Raw genomic sequence first — 24,693 nt, forward strand, 5'->3', positions numbered from 1 at the left:
CAATACAGACCACCTCCCTAGTCCCCACATATCCTCCATTTCCTCTTCCCCTTTTTTAACACAGAGTTTTTAATATAGTTTTTTTATCATAAATACTTTTTATCCTTTTTATACATATATATTTGTTATATATGTATAATACGTTTATATACATATTCGCCTATAGCTCTAAGGCTGCTATAGGAGATATCTACTCACTTATGACAATATGGCCTTGTTTTTTACCTATTTTTTACATTAGACATAAATGATGAAGTATTCAGCCGCATTTTTATTTTTATTTTATTAAAATATTTTTTTCATATATATTTTTTTTAGACATATATTTTTTCTTTTTCTTTTTTTCTTTTTCTTTTTATATACATATTATTTTTTTCTCTTTATATATTATTTTCTCCTTTTTTGGTTTATGGCAGGAGATTTATCTTTATATATTGTCATGTTTTTGTTGTTTCCCATATGTAAATGTATTTCTTACACATTTTTATATACATAGATATACCATTCTTGTCCATCTGTTGATTATATGGAGGTACCAACTATGACATTAATAGTCCACTAGATGGCGCTTGGTGCAAACCTCTTTATTTCAATATGAAAGTTTTTTTCACCTCCGCTGTGTGGGTGTAATTGCACACAAAGGTTTTTTGATTGGAGAGCATGGTGCCCCTATGTACTATATATAGACGTATAGTGTACCAATATGGCCCCGCCTCAGATGATGTCTTGATGACGAAATGCGTAAGGGTGGTTACGTGGTACGCATACGTCTCTTCTGTGTGTTTTTTACTCTGAACTTCCGGTTTCTGGTAGGCAGGCTGTGGAACGCACGCCACTACCACGCTGTTGCTGCGGCGATCGGCTTTGAGCTAGCCGGTGGAGCATTGTCAGCTCCCGTTTTAAAACTGTTTTTTACAATAAACATTGTTTTTTTGGATTTACACTATGAGGCTCCTTTTTTTCTATAACATATGGATACATATCGTTGGGGATTATTAAGAGGACATCATTGGTATATTGGAAAAGGAGATAACGGCAACCGTGGTGAGGGACATCGATCGCCAAGGAACACCATTGCTGGATCCTAACCTATATGCCCATTACCCCTGCAGGGGTTAGGCGCTCTGGTGAGTGAGGGCACGATTGGGGGTGCAACGGAAGATGGGGAGCACTTGCTACATTAATACATCAAGATTTTTTATTGGATTGATATATTACAGCCTTTTTCAGACTTTATTGATTTTTAGGACACTGCATTTTTTTTACTAATTTTTTTATTTATCACATTTTTTATTATCATTTTTTATTATCACTTTTTACACTCAGTATCACCATTATGGTACTTTTGTCACCTCTTCACAGTGGTTAAGAGTGGTTTTAGATTTTTTATAATATGTCATTTGATGTTTTATATCACTGTCAGTATCATTTTTTGTGGATTGTATTTTATTGATATATTCCAGAATACACATTTTCTAGCACTTTGCACTTTATAGTTTTTAGTATAACATTTTGGTATATTTTCACGTATATATATTCTTTTATTAAATTTTTTATTTATTTCAGGAAACAGGTATACAAGTAACCAGATATCAATATTGGTTTTACAACAATTCGCCATAGACATATGTAAAAGCATTGCAATAACATATTGTTGGAAATATTGTTATGAAAGAAGGGTATGGGTCTTCTTTAGTTAGAGTTAAAGTATTATCAAGACCTTATATAATAGGAGGCTTTCAAAATATAAAGTTATGTATTTCCGGCGATAGACGCCGTGTCTGACATGTGTTTCTGTGGTAAAGTGGTCTGCTGATTAGGAAGGATGCATCATTATTCAGACATGTAGCTCCATATACCTTGTCTCCCTTTATTTTCATATTTTCTTATAAAACAGCTAACCAAGTAAAAGAGAGATCGAACCGATTATAAAGACCCTCGGTTCGGGAAGGGAACCAAAAAGAGTAGTAAAGAAAAAGTTGAAGGGGAAAAGGAAGGAAAGGGAGAGGGGGTGAAGGGGTACTAGTATCCGCGAGCATGGAGCCTCCAAATCATCTATTCGGGTCAGTTTATTGTGTAGATGAGTTGCATTGTGGGGCAAAGACCCGCTATTAACCATGTCAGTATTGATCAGACATTCAGGTTTCCTCCCATGAGGATTTGTCCTTCTTCTGAATATTGAAACATAGTCCATAGCTGCCATGTCCTGGAGTATGCCTCATTCTTGTTTTGGTTCGAGAGCATCAAATCCTCAAATTTACTGATGTCATCAATTTTTTTGAACCAAAGAGAAATGGAGGGCGGTTGTGGGGATTTCCAAGTAAGAGGGATACAGGCTTTGGCTGCATTTAGTAAATGATGGATTATTGACTTTTTGTATATGCGTGAAGGGGTGTTATTGACATGTAGAAGAAAATATGCCGGGTCGTCTGGAACATCACGGTCTGTAAATTTTTGGGTTATTCGGCGAACTTCTCTCCAGAAGTTACGTAGCTTGGGGCATGACCAGAAGATATGGAGTAACGTGCCAGTATCCTGCTGGCATCTCCAGCATAGGTCCGTGACCACAGGAAATATTTTGTGTAGAATTTCTGGGGTTTTGTACCAACGTGTGAAGAGTTTGTAATTAGTTTCTTGGAATTTGGAACAGATGGAAGATTTATGTATAAATTGGAGGATACGTGTTCGTTCGTGTGTATTAAAGTGGCGGTTTAAGTCACTTTCCCATTTGTCAAAACTGGGGTGTTGGTAGTCTTCAGGAGGTGTAATTAATAAGTTATACGTCAGGGAAAGCGTGTGAAATATCACTCCTGAATCTGTGCAGAGCTCTTCAAAAGTAGTGAGAGGGTCATTGTTTGTAGTTGGAGGAGTCATGTTGTTGAGAAAATGTGAGAGTTGTCGTGCTCTTAAAAAGTCCAGACGGAATGGGCCATTCGGATCTAATAAGTCAGTGAGTGTAACCCATCTGCCCGAAGTGCTAAAATGGGAGGCCTGGTGTTTCCCTGATTCTTTCAAATTAATGAATTTAGGGTCTGTCAAGCCAGGTTCGAATTGGGGATTACCTATGATAGGTCTCAATGGTGAGTTTTTGGTTGAGAGCGAGGTATGTGTGAGGAGGCGTGAGCATTCTTTTACGGTATTGCCAATCAGAGGATGGCTGCTAATGTGAGAGGGGAGAGTCGAGCCGCACCATGGGGCTCTGTGAAGCGGCACCACAGTTTGTGCTTGCTCTATTTGGGGCCATAGTTTGGTCTCCTTATGCCGGCACCAATCCACTAGCCTACTCAGATGTATTGCGTGGTAGTATGTTCTGATCTCCGGCAAGGCCAGACCTCCGTATTGTTTTGGCATTGAGAGCGCTTTCCTGGGGATTCGGGGTTTTTTCCCGGCCCACAGAAAAGAGAGGAATGTGGAGTGAATTAGTTTGAAATAGGTTGCGGGTATGTGAATTGGTATAGCCTGTAGGAGATATAAGAATTTGGGTAGGATCATCATTTTCAGAATGTTACATCGACCGAACCAGGAGTGAAGACCATTGTTCCAGTTTTGTAACAATTGTTGGACAGATTTCAGTAAGGGTGGGAAGTTTCATTTAAATAGTTGGGATATTTTCTGAGTTATATGGGTTCCTAGGTATTTCAGTGCCGTATTTGTCCATTTTAGGTTAAAACTGTTTTTAAGATTTGTAATTTGAGGTGTCGATATACTTATTCCCATTGCTTCAGATTTATTGAAATTTATTTTTAGATTGGAAAGGCGTCCATAGATCTCGAATTCTTTCATTAAGTTAGGGAGGGAAATGATTGGATTTGTGATGGAGAACATCAGGTCGTCCGCGTAAGCGGATACTTTATGTTGCAAGCCCTGAACCGTTATTCCTGAGATGTTTGGGTTTAATCTCACATGGCATAAAAAGGGTTCTAGAGAGAGAGCGAAAAGTAAGGGTGAGAGTGGGCATCCCTGTCTGGTTCCGTTAGTAATTGGGAATGGTTCTGAGACAACACCATTAGCCCTGACTCTGGCGGACGGGTTTGTATAAACTGCCGAGATCCAATTAAACATTTTAACACCCACGCCTATGTGTTTCAGTGTCTCGAATAGAAAGCTCCATTGAATACGATCAAACGCTTTTTCAGCGTCGGTGCTGAGAAAGACACAGGGTGTTTTATTGGTATTTTCTATGTGGAGTAGGTTTAGGACCTTAATGGTGTTGTCTCTAGCCTCCCTTGTCTGAATGAAACCAACTTGATCTAAGTGTATCAAATGTGGGAGGTGTTGTTGCAACCGTAATGCTATGATTTTTGTGAAGAGTTTGAGGTCGGTGTTTAAGAGGGAGATCGGGCGGTAGCTGCCGCACTGGGTTGGGTCTTTACCTTCTTTTGGTATTACTGATATCTGTGCTTGTAGGGTGGAGGTGTGTAGTTTCGAGCCTGATCCCAAGTCATTAAATAATTTGGTCAGGTGCTGTCCTAGGGAGGGTAGGAATGTTCTATAATATGTTATAGTCAAACCGTCTGGACCCGGAGCCTTTCCTTGTTTAATGCCTCAGAGAGCTAGTTGAATTTCGGATAGAGTAATGGGTTCCTCAAGTATGTCTTTCGTTTCTGCAGGCAGGGTCGGCATCTGTGAAGAGGTTATGTATTCTGATGTAGTGTCTGTGGTGGGTTGCGTTGTGTTTAAATTATATAAAGAGTTATAGTAAGATCTAAATTCTTTGGTGATTTGTTCTGGTAGGGAAACCTTCTGTCCAGAAGGGGTAACAATTTGCGGTATATATGACGCTAATTTCTGTTGTTGTAGGGACCGAGCCAGCATCCTCCCACATTTATTACCGGATTCGTATGCTTTTGCCCGGCATATCTGAAGCGCTGCCTTAGCCTTATAATGCAGTAGGTCTGTGACCTGTTTGCGGGTGATGTCAAGCTCGGTACCTATTTCTCTCGTAGGGGTCAATTTGTGTTTCATTTCTAATGTCTGGAGTTTCTGGAGGAGTGTAGTTAATTGTTCTGTTCTTTGTCTTTTTAATCTGGCGCCATGTTTAATAAGTGTCCCTCTGATTACGGTCTTGTGTGCCTCCCATATCAAGCCTACATCAGCGTCAGGGGTATTATTGGTATCAAAGTAATGTCCAATCTCCTTTGTCACATCTGCTAGGACCAACGGGTCCGACAGAAGGCTCTCATTTAACCTCCACGGTGGTCGTTGTGATCTGTATATTCCTGCAAGGGCATATCGCATTGTGATCGGGGCATGATTCGACCATGTGATGGGTTCTATTGTGGTATTTATGACTGCCTGTAAGTTTCTGTGGGGGACTAGAAAATAATCTATGCGGGAGTACGATTGGTGAGGTCGAGAGAAGAACGTGTAGTCCCTCTCTCCTGGGTGGAAGAGTCGCCATGTATCTATCAATTGCGCTGAGTGTAAAGCTGTATTGATGCGTTTGCGCGAGTCTCGGGAGGTCGAAGACCTGCCCGAGGATGTATCTTCAGTTGGTATTAGGGGGGTATTTAGATCTCCTCCTATTATTAATTGTCCTTCGGTATAAGTTGTAAGCTGTTTTATGTATCTCGCTAGGAATGTGTCTTGATGGTCGTTTGGGGCGTAAAGATTAGCTAGGGTCACCTTAATGTCTCCTATTTGACCTCTCAGGGATAAGTATCGTCCTTCTAAGTCTGTCTTCTTGTCTAGGCATTTCCAAGGAACTTTAGCTGAAATTAGGATCGAGACCCCTCTAGATTTTGCTTGGCTGTTAGTGGAATGGTAAACGGTGGGGTAATATTTGTTTCTGAGGATAGGTATGGTGTTTTCCCTAAAGTGTGTTTCCTGTAGTAGGATGATATCAGCTCTTAAGCGTCTCATGTCATGGAGCAGCATTCGTCTCTTTTCTGGTGTGTTCAGTCCCTTTACATTCAAAGACACAATGTTTAGGGCGTCCATGCTCACGGGTAAGGGGGGGGGGGGAGTTAAAACAATAGATGGTGGGTCAAATAAAGACAAAGAAATAAATATAGAGTAGCAGAAAGTAAAATCTAAAAATAAATAGATTGAAGTAACAGGAAATTAGAGGCCGACACAGGGGTGTGCAGCTTAGAAGGGTGCTAATAGTGCAAGAAGAAAAATCCTTGCTGGGGCGCTACCCACTTATAATCTGGGTGTACAGCGCCGACCTAAGTGGGGGAGTGGATAAACCTGGCCGAGGGAGGAGCCCCCAGGTCCAACCGCCCACCCCCAGCAGATGTGAGAGTCATGTTTCAGATCAGCATAACATATTTTAAACTAATATCTAATAAATTACCTGAGAGATGCCAACTGGCTCATATAGGGTTTATGTAAACGAAAGCAACAGTGCAAAACTAACATCAAAGTGTAATCTCAAATAACATTTCTCGTCCAGTATAACTAGGGGGAACCGTATCCCATCTAAGATCCCTTTCATCTCAACCTATTTCTCAAACCGGGCCCCGCTCCAGAGCGACCCGCATGTTATAGATCTTCTCGATGACCAAGAATTTAAATCCCCAGGGTGACTAAGTGAGCCAAATAAAAGTAACATGCGGTTCCCGGGCCTCGAGAAAAGCCTCCCCCTCCCCCGCCTCCCCCAGGCCAAATCCCAAAGTCTGGATAGCTTGTCCCCCGTGGTAGTTCATATTACCTACAAAGTGCCGTTCAGCATCTGCCATGTGTGCCTCACACGAGAGATGATCTCTTCCCATCTGTCACAGTCTCTGCCAGTTAGCAGTCTTGTGGCATGGTGTCAAAGTAGAGAGTTGTAGTTAAACGCAATGATCTTCCATCTCTCGCTTAGGTTGTAGTCCAGGCAGGTTTCCCCCTCAGATAGAGTGGGCTGGGGGAGCGTAATATAAGACACCAGTCGGATTCCCGCCCTCCCCAGCCACGACTAGTTATTAATCCCCGTCCTTATAATTGGGCAGTATAGGAGGGGAGGGGGGGGCTGCGCACAAGACATCTCCCCTGCTGCCGTGTGTCACCATTTGCCGGGATCGGGTCTCTATACGGGGACATTGTAACTCTCCCGGGGGAAGGAGGGGGGGGCCAACAAAGTCAAAAGTTTGCAAGTGCCCTGCGGGCAGGGTGAGATGGTTCACCGGGACCCCCCTCCTGGAATTTACTCACGTGGGACTTCACCTGAGGCGGATCGGTGTCTTCTCCTGCCCCGCTGACGTGGTGGGAGCCGGCCACGGGCAGCTGCAAGGCCCGATCTGCCCGGTGGACGTGGTAGCATTTGCAGCCAATCTGGTATCTGGATCGGTTCCGCTTCCAAGTAGCGGAAGAGTGCCGGGAGGTCTCCTGTGGTCTGTAGTGTGAATGCAGCAGACTCCTTGCGGAAGGTCACTGACAGAGGGTATCCCCAACGGTAGGTGAAGCCTTTCTGTTTCGCCAGATCGAGGAGGGGTCGCAGCATGGCTCGGCGTCTCAGGGTGGCCCTAGATAAATCAGGCAGAACACGAACTTGTGAACCCCTTGTGTCAACATCTCCGTGTTCCCAAGCGCGGCGAAGAATGTTCTCCTTTTGGGTGTAGCGGTGCAGTCTACACACCACATCGCGCGGGTTGTTTGGGTCAGTCGATCTCGGTCCCAGGGTCCTATGCACCCTGTCAAGTTCAATGTTAATATCCGTGTCATCCAGAATGGTTTGAAAAATCCCCGTGACTGCCTCCGCGAGGTTCTCAGGGAGCACGGCCTCCGGGATCCCCCTGAGCCGCAAGTTGTTACGGCGGCTCCGGTCCTCGATATCTTCGAGATGTAATTGAAGGGATATTGCATTTTCTTTGTATTGATCCCGGGAACGTTCTAATGCCGACACTCTGTCCTCCAGTGAGGACACCGCTGTCTCCCCTGTAGTTACTCTTTCAGAGAGGCTGGATACTTCCCCTCGCACCTCCTGTATATCTCGGCGGTGTGTCTCCTCAAGCCGGAGTATCATCGCCTCAATGTCGGATTTAGTGGGGAGGGCCTGCAATAGCGCTCGTATTTCTCGGTCCACCGGCACTGGTTCTGGAGAGTGTGGTGGTTCCATGATTCCCAGTATTGGAGATCCCGATGTCTCTGATGTCGTTCCAGGTGTCTCAGAGGGAAACACAGTTAAGCTGGGAGAGGCCTCCTCTATGGTTGCACGTGGGGATCCTCGTGGCGCCGCAACCCTAGCTCCGGGAGAGGGATCCTGTGGGCTTCTGAGGTATCGATGTATTGCACCGGAGCTCTTGTTTGAGGGGGTCCCTTTAGTGGTCGCTCTCGTTTTATATTTTTTGGCTGATTTCATGCCGATCTGATGTCTGGAGGTTCGGGGATAGAAGGCCTAGGCCGGGAGCTCACAGAGAAAGCAGCTTCACTCAGCCATGTCCAGGCCACGCCCCCACGTATATATATTCTTAATTTATTAATTTATTTTTTCATTTTTATTTTTCATTCATTTATTTATTATTCATTATTTAATATTCATTGTACACTTGTTTGAACAGCGCCAATTCCCCCATTACAGTATCTCATTAAAGAAAACCTGTTGCCAAACCATTTATTTCAGTCTTCTTGTAAAAAAACTTCTGCCCCAAAAACATTTAGATTTCGGAAACTAAAAACAATTGTACTGTATTGGTAGGAATCATCTATGGCACAATTCTTTCAAAGAGATCCTGTCACTAGACTATTCATTTCAACAGCAATCTTAATATAACATCATCTGTGCATTTAACATATTTTATACATGCTATTAACTTGTAAGAGCCCCAGCAGACTCAGAGCTATCACTAGAGTGACAATCTACAGTATTCCTTGTCAATCCTTCCCTGGCTGCTCCATAAAGAATAATGTAGGTGAAAGGAGGGATGGAGAAGCTGGGCCAGCAGACGATAATTGGACACTCCAAGAAGAGGAGAGGGCCAAGAGAGAGAGGCAGCTGTGCTACAGAACTGGCTCTTCCTAGAGTAGTCAGATTTTCTCACAAGTTAAATACACATCGCAGGTGAATAAAAATGGAAAGGATATTAGATTTTTCTTTGCTTTCACCTGCAATTGTTTAGGTTAGTAATCCTTTTAAAAATTAACCCCAAACTCTCCGTGTCCACAAATAATTATCACAATTCATTTTTTTCTACTTTTTTTTTAATTCCCCCTCTCCTTTTTTTCTCTTTTCTTTATTCAGTGTGCCCTTGTTCCTATTCCCCACAGCAATGCTGAAATGTAACCACACCGCTGATGTCTGTTAGCATACTCTTTTGAACTTAAGAAGAAATAGGATCACCCAAGAGGAAACTACATCACAATAAGTGGAGATGGTGGCATAATGTGTAACTTTACTACATACACTTTATCTCAACACCTTCTTGAAATAAAATTTTTATGGTTTTTTTTGCCCTATTTCTTCTTCGTTGAAATGTTTTTAGACTTGTGAAATTAAAAAGAACCTTTCCTTTTCCAATGTTTATAGAAACAAATGCCAAATACGAACTACTGTATGCAGCTTACAACAATGGACTGATGTATATCACCAATGCATAAAAACACTGCTCCATTCTGTCCCATAACTAAGAATGCAGATCAGTCTGCTTAGGCTGCATGTATTGAAGAAAGGAGAATATTTTTAACAGCAAATAGGGAAGAGTATGAAGTTACCACTCTGTTACATGTTTGGGGAATAGCACATTAACAGTACCTAAGGGTTACCAACTTGAAATAAAGTATTTATAAAAACACTATTCTTTGATTTGTTCTATAGCTAACATAAATTGGTTGAGGTAGAAAGTGTGATGTCACCGCTCTACCTCTCCACCTTGTCCAATCAGAGAATGGTTTGCATTCATTCAGAAAAATGCAAAGCATTCTCTGTATGGCACCTGTGCTGAGCAGCCAGCCTCCTGTGTTCACAATGCATCAGGCCAGTCGCTCAGCACGGGACCCAGAAGTAAGTGGAGATCTCTGGAGTAGCTGTGTCTACTACAGTGATTTCCAGATTCCAGGGGGATCACACAGGTATGGTATATACTGTACATAGCTACAGCGGTCCAAGCTAGACCTACGTAACTATGTAAAAATATACCAAATACATAGACATTTTTTTGTTTGTTTTGGATAGAACAGAGACGGGTTAAAAATCCCTGCCAGTTTCCTTTTTACTGTCTGTATACAGTTGAGGAAATTTTCTTTCCATTCCTGTCCTAAGAATGCAACGGGAAGTTAATGGAAATCTCCCAAAGTGAGATGAATTCCCTTCTTAGATAGCTGTCTCTGAAACAGGTATCCCCATTGAAAGATTTCCCCTTACCTCTTATTATGTGTACAACTCTACAATGTTGGATTTACTCTAATTTTTTTCCATGACAATAGTCACTAGTACAAATAGAGGGGTGAGTCTCCCCAGTGGAACACAGACATTCCATCTAAAATTCATAAAAAGGTTTGCCTAAAAATATACTTTGCGTATTTTAACCACTTGGCGTCCACGCTATAGCCGAATGATGGCCATAGCGTGGACCTGAATTTCCGTGAGGCCGTCATAGGACGGCCTCCCCTTTGCACGCTCCCTGCGCGCTGTGTGATCACAGAGTCACTGAGACTCAGGTGATCACAGATCCGAGTAAGGGGCCGATCCCGGCCCCTTACCACGTGATCAGCTGTCAGCCAATGACAGCTGATCACATGATGTAAACAAAAGCTAGGTAATCGTTTTTTTTTTTCCTCACGCTGACAGCGTGAGAAAAAAAAGCTAATTGCTGACTTATGTGCAAGGGACATCGGTCCCGAAGAGGAAGAGGCAATTCTGCCTAATTTGTGCCCACCAGTACTCCCTGCCAGTGCCACCTGCCAGTGCCCACCAGTGCCACCTATCAATGCCCACAAGTGCCGCCTATCAATGCCCACCAGTGGTGCCAATCAGTGCCACCTAGCAGTGCTGCCTATCAGTGTAACCAACCAGTGCTGATCAGCGCCCATTATTGCCACCCATCAGTGCCCATCACTGCCACCCATCAGTACCCATCACTGCCACCTATCGGTGCCCATCAGTGCTGCCTTATCAGCGTCAACAATGAAGAAGGAGAAAAATTACCTGTTTGCAAAATTTTATAACAAAATATTAAAAAAAAATGTTTTTTTAAAAATTCGGTCTTTTTAAATTTTGTTAACAAAAAATAAAAAACGCATTAAATTTTTATAATTTTTTTCCCCCACAAATAGAGCTTTCTTTTGGTGGTATTTGATCATACCACCAAAAGAAAGCTCTATTTGTGGGGAAAAAAATGATAAAAGTTTCATTTGGGTACAGTGTTGTATGACCGCGCAATTGTCATTCAAAATGCATCAGCGCTGAAAGCTGAAAATTGGTCTGGACAGGAGGGGGGTTTAAGTGCCCAGTAAGCAAGTGGTTACAATATGTCTGTAAATGATATTCATATTGAATTTACATATGTCACATTTTTTACAGCTATACAAACACTGAAAGAGCTCATGTTTTACCATCCAAATGAATTACTTACAAGCACATTTCATTCCCTGGTGAACCATCCCATAAAGAAGAGAACCACAGTGATCGCAGAAGGTGGGGCTGCTGTAGCTGTGAACTTTGAACTTGTGTCTGCTACGTGGATCCTGCAAGCAAAACACAAATTAACGTAACATTAGCAACTTGTTGACTTAGAAGGATGCTTGCATATACCCAGCAAAGCAGAATCACACAGGTGTCTTGAGATATAGCAGTGGTCCCTTTCAAATGCATTTTCAAAGCCCAGGGCATCCAAAACTTCAGTGTCAATTTTATATTGCTGATGCAGATTGTGAACTAGATATAAAGTATAGGTCCTGATCAGGCTCTTTAGAGCAGTGTTTCTCAACTCCAGTCCTTAAGGTGCTCCAGCAGGCCATATTTTCCGGCTTTCCATTATTTTGCACAGTTGATTTGATCAGTTTCACTGCCTTAGTAATTACCACAGCCGTTTTCTTCTGAGGGAAATCCTGAAAACATGACCTGTTGGAGCACCTTGAGGACTGGCGTTAAGAAACACTGCTTTAGAGGGTCTACATCCGATGCCAACTACTGGGAGTGCCGGATGGGAACGGAGCTCTTCTCAGCTCCAGATGTCACCATGTAGCAGGAACAGTGTCCCATAAGCCACACATTGCTGCAAGTCCTCTGTAAAGGAGTAAGTTACAGTCTCAGCCAGGGCTCCAACCAGGTCTTGCCCCAATGCATTTCACATGGGAGTGGAAGGAAATGTGTTGGGGTCGTGGCCTGGTTGGAGCCCCGGCTGAGAGGACTTGCAGTGATGTGCGGCAATGTGCTACATGATGATACAGATTGCTTATATCTCACCCACCAGCATTAAATATATTTTTGGGATTCTAAAGGCTAAATCTCCCACCCTCCCCCCTCTTCCCCAAATCTCCAGCTCATATAATTTGCTGTGATCCCACTCAGATATGATCCCATTCTCACTGTAGGATTCTTTATGTCATGTAATAAAGAATGTAAGTTAGTTCAGTAAAAGGGGTAGGGCTTCAGAACTGTGTAAGCCTCGGGGTAAGGCCTTGAGAATTATATATATTCTAATGCATAAACTTTTGTTTTTAACTTTTGGATACATTTTGGAAGTATTAGAATCTCTGCCAAGTTTTAGGTTTATCTAAAGCCCAAACTTAATTTTTTATTTGTTTTGGATAGATAGTTTTGTCATGTCCCTCCGTTGCAAAAATTCACTATCTTTACATTTTCTGGTGATCATTATCACTGAAAGAAAAATTGATGGTAAATGTAAAATGTTGCAGTCGTCACCAGAATAAGAGATGAGTGTATCCAAACCAAATTTGCAGGTCCCGCTCAAGGCTCTACAAGGTCCTCTTAGGCTGGATTCACACCTATGCAGTTTTAGTGCCTTTTGTATTTTGCAGATTTGCACTACAGAACGTGTTCCATAGGAAACCATGTTAAATGGACTGTAGTGCAAATCTGCAAAATGCAAAAAGCACTAAAACTGCAAAGGTGTGAATCCAGCCTTATGTAGCTACCACTTTGGGTGCAGACAAGGACAGAGCTCATCCCAGCTCTAAGCATCTAATGGAAAAGGTAAAATTCCTGGAAGTCACACATCTCTGCAAAACCCCAGAAGAAGGTGTATGCCAGCCTCAGCCCGGGCTCCAACCAGGCCACACTCCCAATGGGTTTCATTCTGCCCACAGAGCTTAGTCATGGGGAACTCATAAATAACATTTTACAACTTTACCAGAATGTCAGTGTCCACCTTTTACATCTTACTAACCATTGTTAGACCACATCTGCAAAGAATGAATACCAACATGAGGATGCATGAGAACCAGCATGAGAACCAACATGAGAAGGAATACCAACATTTCAGGAAGAAAAGGGGAAGTGCGTAATTTTCTGCTGCTAAACGCACTGCAGCTACTTAGCGGCATATAGCTCCAGGTAGAAATGAAAAGTCAACCTGGATGTAGCACTTTCCTTCTTTTCCTATACGCAGCTAAACTGTATTCAACTAAACTTTGCTAATCGCTATATAGGAATACCATAATTACTTTGCATTATGTGAGTCCAGCTGCTTTTAGAAAGTCTTCTAAACACAGCTAAACTCTAATATTTAGACACCTGTGCGAATGTAGCCCTAAATTAGAAGTCCAGCCTAATGCTATCTAAGCTTAAACCTACTCTCCCCATTCTAAGCTCTATGCTAACTACCCTATAAAGAAAAGATGTCTATACTTACCTAATCTGAAGGTGCTCCAGTTTGGTCACATGATCTCCCAAGCGGCTGGCTTCAGTGAAGAAGAGAGGTCGCTGACAATGGCTGCAATGTGGTTGCATCACCCATATGCTTACTGTGCGGAATCTGTTGTTAAGTGGAAATTTTTTGTTAAAGTTGCTGCCTTCTAGGTGTAATGTGAGGAAAATATCTTATATGCTTTGTGGGCTTTCAGTTGTACATTCTGTGAGGAAGCACCAGGGTGGTATAAGGTCTGCAAACTACATCTTAACCATAGGTGTGCGGAGCCTCTTGCATTAGGGTGTGCACCCCAAAGCTCAAATACATATGCATGTGTATATGTACTGATGGTGTCAGTAGGGTAGTGGACAGTGTAATTTAGTTTATTTTATTTTTCAAAAAATTATTTTCTTTTGTAACATTTTTTTGGGGGATGAAATATCAGTGGTCTAAGCAGGGGGGAATATCCACCACACAAGGCGATTGGGGTGTGCCCAGGCACACCTGGCACACCCTGTGCGCACGCCTATGATCTTAACGGTTTTCCTACTGTGTACAGGATCAACGTGGACCACAATGCGGAGGGCTTATCAAATGCCCTGATGATATAGCTAAACACAGTAAGTATGGAGCTGTTCTGGGCACTTTGAGAGCTTAATACTCCCATATTGAAAGCAACTGGTCACATAACTAATGTGAAGGGGCAGTTAAAAATAGTACAAGAAGACAGACAACGCACAACATCCACAAATGAAGCTCATTATGTACATCTTGATACAATATTAAAGCTGCACCTATAACTGTTTCTAATGACCTTTAACTTATTGTCTTACGATTTGATTAACACATCTACAATATTAAATACAGCAAGTGTTACATTTTCCTTGGACCAGAAGACATTTATAACTGCAGTCTAATTTTATGGTGTCGTACTTCTAACAGCAACTCAGAATAAATTAACATTTTCAAATTACAATTGTAGTAAATGTAAAGGTAGATTTCAATCTATCAGCAATGAAAAAAGGTCATAACATCAAACAACAAGTGCCATTTTATTTATCTAGGTCTGAGGACTAGGACCCTTTCCACACCAAATCTGGAGGTGTATAATTCATGATTATGTTAATTCTCTCTAAATTAATTATAAGTTGTGTATTTTGTGTGTAGATGGCAATGAGGTTGATTTACTAAACCTGGAAAGTGCAAAATCTGGTACAGCTCTGCAGAGAAAGCAATCAGCTTCCAAGTTTTTTTTTTTTTTTGGTCAAAGCTTAAAGTTGTAGTAAACTCTTTTTTGTGAACTTGTACCCAGGGCCGGATCTACCATGGGTCCTGCTGGGTCTATTGGACTCAGGCAGAATTTTGAGAGGGGTGGCAGAGTGCCTAACACACTGCCCCTTGAGCCACTTGTTTTTATGCAGAGTTTGGCCGTAGCGGAAGCGTGGCAGTAAACAGCAGCGAGGCAACAGGGAAGGTGGCCAGAGAGGAGGGCAGTTAGACATGTGAGAACTCGGGAGGGGGAAGAGCTCCACCCCCTTCCTGACCACCAAAGAGGTGAGCAGGAGCGGGCTCAGCCTCCCCGGTGCTCCCAGAACCTGGATTCTCCCAGCCTCCTCTCTGCTCCAAGATGAACAGTAAGGCCCAGGCCGGGAGACAGGCTTTCTGGGGGCCCAGAGGAAGAGGACAGGAGGGAGGCGGAGGCTGCCAAGGAGCCGCTGGAAGGAGCAGAGCAGTGAGGACACCTCTAGATCAAGAAGGAGACTGGGCACTCCCACTGCTGGCCATCAGGTACTGGGCATCCTACACATACCTACCTGCACACAGAGCCTGCACGGGGGACAGAGGAGGGACTATGTGGTCTCTCTCAGCCCTCCCCTCTCTCTTACACTCTACACCTCTCTCTCTCACTTCCCCCATTTCTCAGTCCCCCTCTGTCTTTCAGCCCCCCCTCTGACTCTCAGCCCCTCCTCTGTCTTTCGGCCCCCCTCTGTCTCTCAGCCCCCCTCCATCTCTTAGCCTCTTTTGTCTCTCAGCCACTTCTCTGTCTCTCAGCCCCCCTCTGTCTCTAAGCCCCCCTGTGCCTCTCAGCCCCCTCTTTCTTACTCACTCCCTCTCTCTTACACTCACCCCACTCCTCACAGTCCATCCCTCTCTCTCTCATCCCCCTCTTTCATACTCCACCCCTGTCTCTCTCAGCCCCCTCTGTCTCTTAGCCCCCTCTGCCTCTCAGCTCCCCTCTGTCTTACTCACTCTCTCTTTATTACACTCACCCCCTCTCTCTCTCACCCACCGCTTCTCTCAGCCCCCCCACACTCCATCCCTCTCTCTCTCACTCCCTATCTCATACTCCACCCCTTTCTCTCTCAGCCCCCCAGTCTCTCAGCTCCCTGTCTCTCAGCCCCCTATCTCTCAGCACCTCCTGTCTCTTAGCCCCTCTTGTCTCTCAGCCCCTCCTGTCTCTCAGCCCCCCCTCTCTCTCTCACCCCTCTCTCTCTCACTCACTCCCTGTTTCTTACACTCACCCCCCTCTCCCTCTCCCACCCCCTCTCTCACCCCCATCTTTCATGCTCCATCCTTCTCTCTCTCACCCCTCTCTCACACTTCACCCCTCTCTCTCTCACTCCCCGTCTCTCGGTCTCCTCACCTCCTCACTCACTCCCTCTCTCTCAGCCCCCCAATGTCTCTCACCCCCCCAACCTCTGTCTCTCAGCCCCCCTCTGTCTCTCAGCCACTCTCTCTCACTCACTCCCTCTCTTAAACTCACCCCATTTCTCTCTCTCACCCACCTCCTATCACCCACTTTCCCTCAACCCCCCTCTCAGTCCCCTTCTCTAACTCCCACCTTTCTCTCTCACTCCCACCTCTCTTGTACGTCCTCCTCTTTCTAATCCCCCTCTCTCTCACCCCTCATCCCTCTCTTAACTCCCCTCGCTCTCTCACTCCCTCCTCTCTCTCACCCCCTCTCTCTCTCTCACCCTCTGATATTGTACAATAATGGATGTGGAGGCGTTATTTTTTTTTCGGGGGTGGGAGCAGCATTTCATTCTTGGACCCAGGCAGCACAATGTCTTGGGCCAGCCCTGCTTGTACCTACAGGTAAGCCTATAATAAGGTACAGTGAATATCTCCTAAACTTGCGGTGTTTAGGAGATATTCACACTGGGTGCAGCCAGTGACGTCATGTGCCCTGAAGGTTCAACATACCGTGCCAGAACTTCAGAGCTCTATGCTGGAGCAGAGGGCTCCAGCGTGCACTGTGAGGTTATCGTGGCTCCAGCCACTCATATAGCCAGAGCCCGTTAACCCGAAAGGAAGATCGGGGGAAAATGGAAGCCCTGTCAGCGGTGACAGTGCACCACTAGAAAGCTTGTTTCTAAGGTAAGTATTTCGTAATGTGCTAGTTATGCCATTGCTTTGCAGGGGATTTACTACCACTTTAATTGAACAAGCTGAAGTTAGAAGCTGATTGGCTACCATGCACAGCTGCACCAGATTTTGCACTCTCCAGTTTTAGTAAATCAACCCCAGTTAGGCTCGATTCACACCTATGCATGTTGCTTTTGAGCGTTTTTGGAGTTTTTTTTGTCATGCTTGTCACGTTTTTGAGCAGCGTTTTTGTAGCGTTTTTACAGCGTTTTTGTGGCGTTTTTGCCGTGTTTTGCGGTTTTTTTTTTTTTTTACAGTTTAAAAAAAAAAAAACAAAAAAAAAAAAAACGGCAAAAACGCATCAAAAACGCTGTAAAAACGCTGCAAAAACGGTGCACGTGCGTTTTTGATGCTGGTCCATTGAATTGTATTACATGCAAAACGCTGCATTTTGCATGAAAAAAGTCCCTGACCCTTTCCAAAAATGCAGAGGTACAAAAAGGCATTGATGTGAACATGTTCCATAGGAACCCATGTTAAAAAATTTCCATGCATTTCTGCAAAATGCAAAATGCATCAAAAAACGCGCTAGTGTGAATGGAGCCTTAGACAGCGTGTAAATGTTTTGTGTGTAGATGACAATAACTCATTTTAAAAGCACATCTGAAAGTGGTATTAAACCCAGAACCAAATATGTAATATATTGTAGCTTACCAGTAATTACATATGGTGGGTGTGTTCGTTTTCTTTTTTAGGCTTTTCCTCTCTGTTTTCACCTGGTGATGTGGCCAGTTTCACACCTCCTATATTAGGGTGTCTACATTCTGGAGAAAGGAGCAACAGAGACACCTCGAGACATCTGAATTTTTAATCTGGGGGGTTTCCAATTTAAATACACTAACAAATTGAAGTTGAACTCCAGCTAACACTTTATAAGAAGTTACAGTTTTCTTTACTTTTGGGACAAAGGTTTTACATAAAAATAAATGTTGACCATTTATGAGCACCCTACTCAGTGCTAATTGGTTTGTCTCAATCCTCTAATTGCTACATCTGCAGGACAGCTTGTTCTGTTGAAAGACAACAGACTTACTGGCAGGCTCACCTTTTGAAAATAAAAGAAAGAAAGCCTAAAAAAAGAATGCAGTTGTCACATTTAACAATTGGTAAGCTGCAATAAAATAAATTTTTGCCTATGGGTTTAATACTGTTTTAACCCTAAAACCTAACACTTAACTTCTTCAATCCTAACACTAACATTAAAGTATATCTAAAGCCAAAACTTGTTATTTTACATTTGGCAGAGTAAGGACATGATAAAAGCCCTTTCAAGTTCCTTTTGCTGTCCCTGTCACTCATGGGAAGATTTACCCTCTCTGGCTGGCAATTGTCAGGACACAGAAAATTATGGGAAAGCCAAAAATGTTAGGGTTGCCACCAGAACAGAAATGAAGGGAAAATCCTCCAATGTGGACACCTGTTTAAATTGTGTTTTTTTTAAGCTTTTAAAGAGGTGTTATAACCTTCTCTAACTAAAACTAAAAAACTGCCTTTAGGATTTAACCCTTAACCAACCCCTCACCCTAACCTTAACATTAACCTAGCCCCTAACTCCCCGACCCTAACCATAACAAAAACCTAACCCCAAACACTAACAATTCTCTTCGTCTTCAGGCCTGCAAAGATCTCACTCCCTACGCCAAGATCAATGTGCATTCAGATGTCATTGCCAAGATCCACTGATCCAATCATTGTGAAGATGCATTTGTTTTCCACTAGCTCAGCTGATCTGTGCTGGGTTATAATGTACAGTAAGGTCAAGCAATTTTCTATTTTTACATTTCTATTAGCCTGATAGGGTGTTAAAAAGTATGAGAATTGCTGAGCTAGCATGTAATATGAACATTTCAGTGAGCTGTCCCCTATGGGTTTTAATTATGGTTTGCAAACAATCAAGTGGACTTGTTATTAGGAAAAATAATGTACTATAGTGCTGTGCAGCAGAAGAGTAAAATGTGTCACAAATGTTTTCAGTAACGGTGTTGCCATAGTTTACAAGCTCATTTAACCATTGGTGCAAATCCTGTGGGATATATATACTCACTGTCCGTTGACCACCAAAGTAGTTTTAAATTTGTCCACATTTTCTGCAGAACAGATATATACAAATACATAGTCCTGAATGCAGACCAAACTAAGCATGTGGATAGACTTATTTATTGGGAAGTATATGTTTGGCACCAGATTAATTCCCCCTAAAATGTTGGTGAAAATCTAAAGCTTTTGTTAAACATTTGCCATTTTGATGAATTGTGTTGGCGAAGTAAAATTATAGTTCTTAGGTGTGCAGTAGGCTTTAAATGGTTCCCAAGGACTGCAAAACCTCCTTTCAATCACCCTGGACCAATGTTTTGACAAAAGGAGCTTATTAGCCTCATTATTGTGTTCCTTTCACAGACAAATTGAAGTGACAGTACACAAACTATCAAATTTACAAAAAAAAAGCAAAAAAACACAAATATAAAGAACAAATAAATGAAATAAACTATCCTACTCTAAGTACCCCCCCCCCCCAAAGAAAAACTTACCGTATATACTCGAGTATAAGCCGTCCCAAGTATAAGCCGAGGCACCTAATTTTCCACAAAAAACTGGGAAAACTTATTGACTCCAGTATAAGTCGAGGGGCCGAGGACGAGAAATGCAGCAGCTACTGTAAGTGGAAAAAGAGGGTCAACAGTACCCATCTGCAGCTGCATACTTCACTGTGTCTATTGCATACCTCACTGTGTCCATTGCAGCCTCCTTGTCCATTGCAGCCTCCCTGTGCAGATCTGTCTACCTCACTGTGTCCATTGCAGCCTACCTGTGCTGATCTGCAACCTCTGTGTCTATTGCAGCCTCCCTGCGCCGATCTGCACCCTCTCTGTGTCCTCTCTGTGTCCATTGCAGCTTTCCTGTGCCGATCTGCACGCAATCTGGGGGGCATAGCCGTTTAAATGTAGTGGTGAGCTGTCGGGATGTCCCCCTGATCGATCTGCATATCTGATCAGCATGTCATGCAGGTCAGACAGCAGCCATTTCAGTGTACAAAAGCCACACCTCCTCCTCATCCTCGTCTGTGATGGGTAGAACACTGACTGCTGGGAAACTGAGTGTTCTGCTTATCACAGACGAGGACGAGGAGGAGGCGTGGCTTTTGTACACTGGAATGGTCGCCGTCTGTCTGCATCAGTTAGGCAGACGGCAGTGACTCAAGTATAAGCCGAGGGGGGCACTTTCAGCACAAAAAAAGTGCTGAAAAACTCGGTTTATACTCAAGTATATACGGTATCCCCCAAAGAAAGATGTCAAGCTAATTTTGCCAAATCAGCTCAATCAGCTAAACAGAGAGAGCTTCTGCTTTAGTGGAATTTTACCAAAGGCAAATCTAGTAATTTTGTACTTTCACTCAAGTCATTATACTCGTCATCTTTGAGATATTAAAAAGGTTTGGAATACAAATAATTCACTTGATATGCCTGATTATTTGTGTGTAAAATCTCAGGACTGCCAGTACACTGAATGAAACAGCTAATATTCAAGCTTCATGATGAAAATTTATTGATTTGACATTCCAAATCTTGTGTTTTGACTGCATTTTTTGTTTAAAAAACAGCACTTGACAGGTATGCCTGCAAATAAATTTGTATTATTTTTCCAAGCAGTGAAATAAGGAAAATAATGTATACTGCTCTGTACACAACTATAGAAAAGGTTGCTAAAAATTATCCATTTCTTATTTGAAATCCAAAATCATAAAGCAAAAAGGAAACATATTTTTCAAACTGCACATTTTAGGAACTCTAGACTAACTGAACTGAAGCTTCACCTGCCTATATTTTGCACTTCCTGGCTCCTCCTCCCCCCTCATCAACATATCACTTATCATTTTAAATAAAACAGTTTTTCTTTCCAGCCATATTTTAGACCCAGTGACATCATCACTGGGTCTCTATGCTTTTTAATGCAATGAGAGCAGATCATGCTTTGTAGGGCATGCAAAGTGTTGTACATAGCTTTCTGAAAATATCACAGCACCCTGTCCCAGTATTTATCTCGGCTTGAAGAAGGAGCGCATGCTCCGCAAAAGCGTCGCCGTAGCCTTCACGTCCACACTGTGACGGCATCTCTATCTTGCCAGTGCGTTCCACCGACCTGTAAGCGCCAGAAGCCACCTGCACTGACAGCCCATCTCCACTGACAGATGACCCCCCCGGAGATACCTGCCAAGAACCACTCCCTGCTCTGTGCCCTGGAGATTTTACATGCCTGTTAAACAACTACACCTGTAAGTAGTTCTGATACTTTTAATAAACCTTACAGCTACACTTAGAAGGCGCCTGTGACTCTTCTCGTTTTCTCTCCAGAGCTGCTTCTTGCTTTCCCATGGAGCTGCCTTAGTGAACTGCTATTTAGGGACTATTATCTAATATGGACTCTAGTATAGGAGCCGATTGCTTCTTTTACCATTATAATTCTTAATGAATTGGTTGCCTTACATCTAGAGATTGTATGTATGTGCAGTGCCCTTTTTTGCGCCAACTATCATCCACTTCCTCTTAAAAGCCTAAGCCCTGGTGCAAGCAGCAGGCTGGCTCTTGGAAAGAAAAACAACAAAAGTAGCAGGCTTAGCACATATATTTACCCCAGCAAGTAGGGTGATTACTCATGGATCCTACACCGTGTGGGGTGCTGTTGCCCTAACTAAGCATATAACAAAAACAATGGGTTCTGGTGTAAAGCACCAGAAAAGTTACTGATGGCAACAGGAAACAATCCTTTTAAGAGTATCAAAAATTCATGTTTATTAAATTAATTTAGAACAAAATGGCAAAGTGTTAGGCCAAATGTCAAAAGTAGGGATGGGCGAACGGTTCGGTCCAAGCGTAAGTTCGGGCCAAACTTTGGTTGTTCGGATGTTCTGCGAACACCGAACAATATGCGGTGTTCGGGGCAAATTCGAAAGCCGCTGGAACACCGTCTATAGGACACTAACATGAAAAATCTAAAGTGTTAATTTTGAAGGCTTATATGCAAGTTATTGTAATAAAAAATGTTTGGGGACCTGGGTCCTGCCCAAGGGACATGTATCAATGAAATTTTAGTTTTTTTTTAAACGGCCGTTTTTTCAGGAGCAGTGATTTTTTTTAATGCTTAAAGTGAAACAATAAAAATGAAATATTCCTTTAAATATTGTGCCTGGGGGTGTCTATAGTATGCCTGTAAAGTGGCACATTTTCCCCTGTTTAGAACAGTACCACAGAAAAATGAAATTTCTAAAGGAAAAATTGTCATGTAAAACTGATGGCGGTTGTAATGTATTGTCGGGTCTCGGCAATATAGATAAAACCCATTGAAAAAAAGAGCATGGGATCCCCCCCCAGTCCATTACCAGGCACTTTGGGTCTGGTATGAATATAAAGGGGAACCCCGAACCAAAATTAAAAAAAAAAATTGCGTGGGGGTCCCCCTAAAATTCATACCAGGTCCTTTGGGTCTGATATGGAAATTAAGGGGAACCCTGCGCCAAATTTAAAAAAATGGCAAAGGGGTCCCCCCCAAATCCATACCAGACTTGAAGGGTCTGGTATGGATTTTAAGGGGAACCCTGCACCAAAATTTAAAAAAAATGGCTCAGGGGTCCCCCCAAAATCCATACCAGACCCTTATCCGAGCATGCAACCTGGCAGGCCGCAGGAAAAGAGGGGGGGATGAGAGAGCCCCCCCTCCTGAACCATACCAGGCCACATGCCCTCAACATGGGGAGGGTGCTTTGGGGTAATTTAAAACCATTATAAAATTTTTAATTCAAATGTAGTAAATATCCAAAATTATACTGATTTGAATAACGCCAACAAAAATTTGTACTCTGGGTAGCAACTGGAATGGTTAATCTATATGGTGAGCAGATGGGAACAGTACTTAGCTGAAATTACAAGAGCAAAATACCTCATGATGTCGGTAGTTTGGCAATGTTCAGAAGTAGCCCAAAGGGGAGGCAGAAGGAGGGGCAGTGACAAAAAGTTTAGAGAAGTGCAGAAATTCAAAAGTACTCTTTCTATTATACAGCTTGCAGTATGTTAGAGGTGGGCAGTAATATGCATTACTTTATGTAACTGTTTTAACTGTGCCTTTGGGTGTAAGGCTATGGTTTCCCACTAAACCCATTTCTGATTCCAAATGACTTTTTGTTTTTTTAATTGCCTGTGCTCACAGAAAAGTGGGGAATTGGCTTCAGATAAATCTAGAGTTTGCACTGTTGTTACCCATTAATAACACCTTGCATGTCACTGCCTTGGCATTGTCACACCATAATGGATCATGATTAAAGGGTGATCCATACAAAATCTGTTATGGTTTGACAATGAATATTTAACCACATTGGTTCTGAATATGTAATTATATTTTATTTCATTCCTTTTACCTTGTACTTTCTCATTATTATTCTCTTTACAGCCTTATTTTAACACACACACACCAATCTTGTCCTGCATAGGGAAACACAATCTGGTCACATTGCGTAGTTAACCACTTCAGCCCCGGAAGGATTTACCCCCTTCCTGACAAGCCCTTTTTTGCGATACGGCACTGCCTTATTTTAACTGACAATTGCGCGGTAGTGCGACGTTGTATCCAAACAAAATTGATGTCCTTTTTTCCCACCAATAGAGCTTTCTTTTGGTGGTATTTGATCACCTCTGCGGTTTTTATTTTTTGCACTATAAACAAAAAAAGAGCGACAATTTTGAAAAAAAAAAAAGCCATTTTTTAAATTTTTTTCTATAATAAATATCCCAAATAAAATATTAAAAAACAAATTTCTTCCTCAGTTTAGGCCAATATGAATCTCAATAAGCGTATATTGATTGGTTTGCGCAAAAGTTATCTCTGCAAAAGTTATTATCTACAAAATAGGGGATAGATTTATGGCATTTTCATTATTATTTTTTTTATTAGTAATGGCGGCGATCTGCTATTTTTATCATGACTGCGACATTGCGGCGGACAGATCGGACACTTCTGACACTATTTTGGGACCATTGGCAATTATACAGCGAGCAGTGCTATCAAAATGCACTGATTACTGTGTAAATGTCACTGGCAGGGAAGGGGTTAAACACTAGGGGTTAACTGTGTTCCCTCAGCATGTTCTAACTGTAGGGGGGATGGGCTCACTAGAACATGACAGAGATCACTGCTCCCGATCACTGTCATGTTGCTAGGCAGAACAGGGAAATGCCTTGTTTACATAGGCATCTCCCTGTTCTGCCTCTCCTTGCCACGATTGCGGGCCACCGGCGGACATCGAATCCATAGGACCCGCAGGAACGCTCGCGCGCTGCGCGCCCGCTAGCCGCGGATGATGCAGCAGCATACAGGTACGTTGTTTTGCGCACCTGTGCCACTTTGCCGACGTGAGCCAGTTGGCAAGTGGTTAAAGCAGAAGCAAATAGAATTTTAAAATAAAACCTTTCCATTTCCATTGCATACCTTAATTTTGACCCAGCAATGTCATCACTTGGTCCCTGTGCTTTTCTATGCAATGCAGGCATTT

General features: G+C 42.8%; 1 protein-coding gene across 7 annotated transcripts in view; it reads right to left on the minus strand.

The window, feature by feature from the left end:
* PRKCG (protein kinase C gamma) overlaps positions 1-24,693 on the minus strand; it is an 805,390-nt gene that overhangs the window by 259,858 nt on the left and 520,839 nt on the right. For 6 of the 7 annotated variants that reach the window (XM_073602743.1, XM_073602742.1, XM_073602744.1 and 3 more), the window contains one exon: positions 11,493-11,604. In XM_073602743.1, coding sequence (XP_073458844.1) covers positions 11,493-11,604 — 112 coding nt within the window. Of the gene's footprint in view, positions 1-11,492; positions 11,605-13,733; positions 13,872-24,693 lie in introns of those variants that run through there. The other variant, XM_073602747.1, reaches the window with a different exon arrangement.

The sequence above is a fragment of the Aquarana catesbeiana genome, linkage group LG10 (genome assembly GCF_042186555.1).
Source record: "Aquarana catesbeiana isolate 2022-GZ linkage group LG10, ASM4218655v1, whole genome shotgun sequence".
Taxonomy (NCBI): Eukaryota; Metazoa; Chordata; class Amphibia; order Anura; family Ranidae; genus Aquarana; species Aquarana catesbeiana.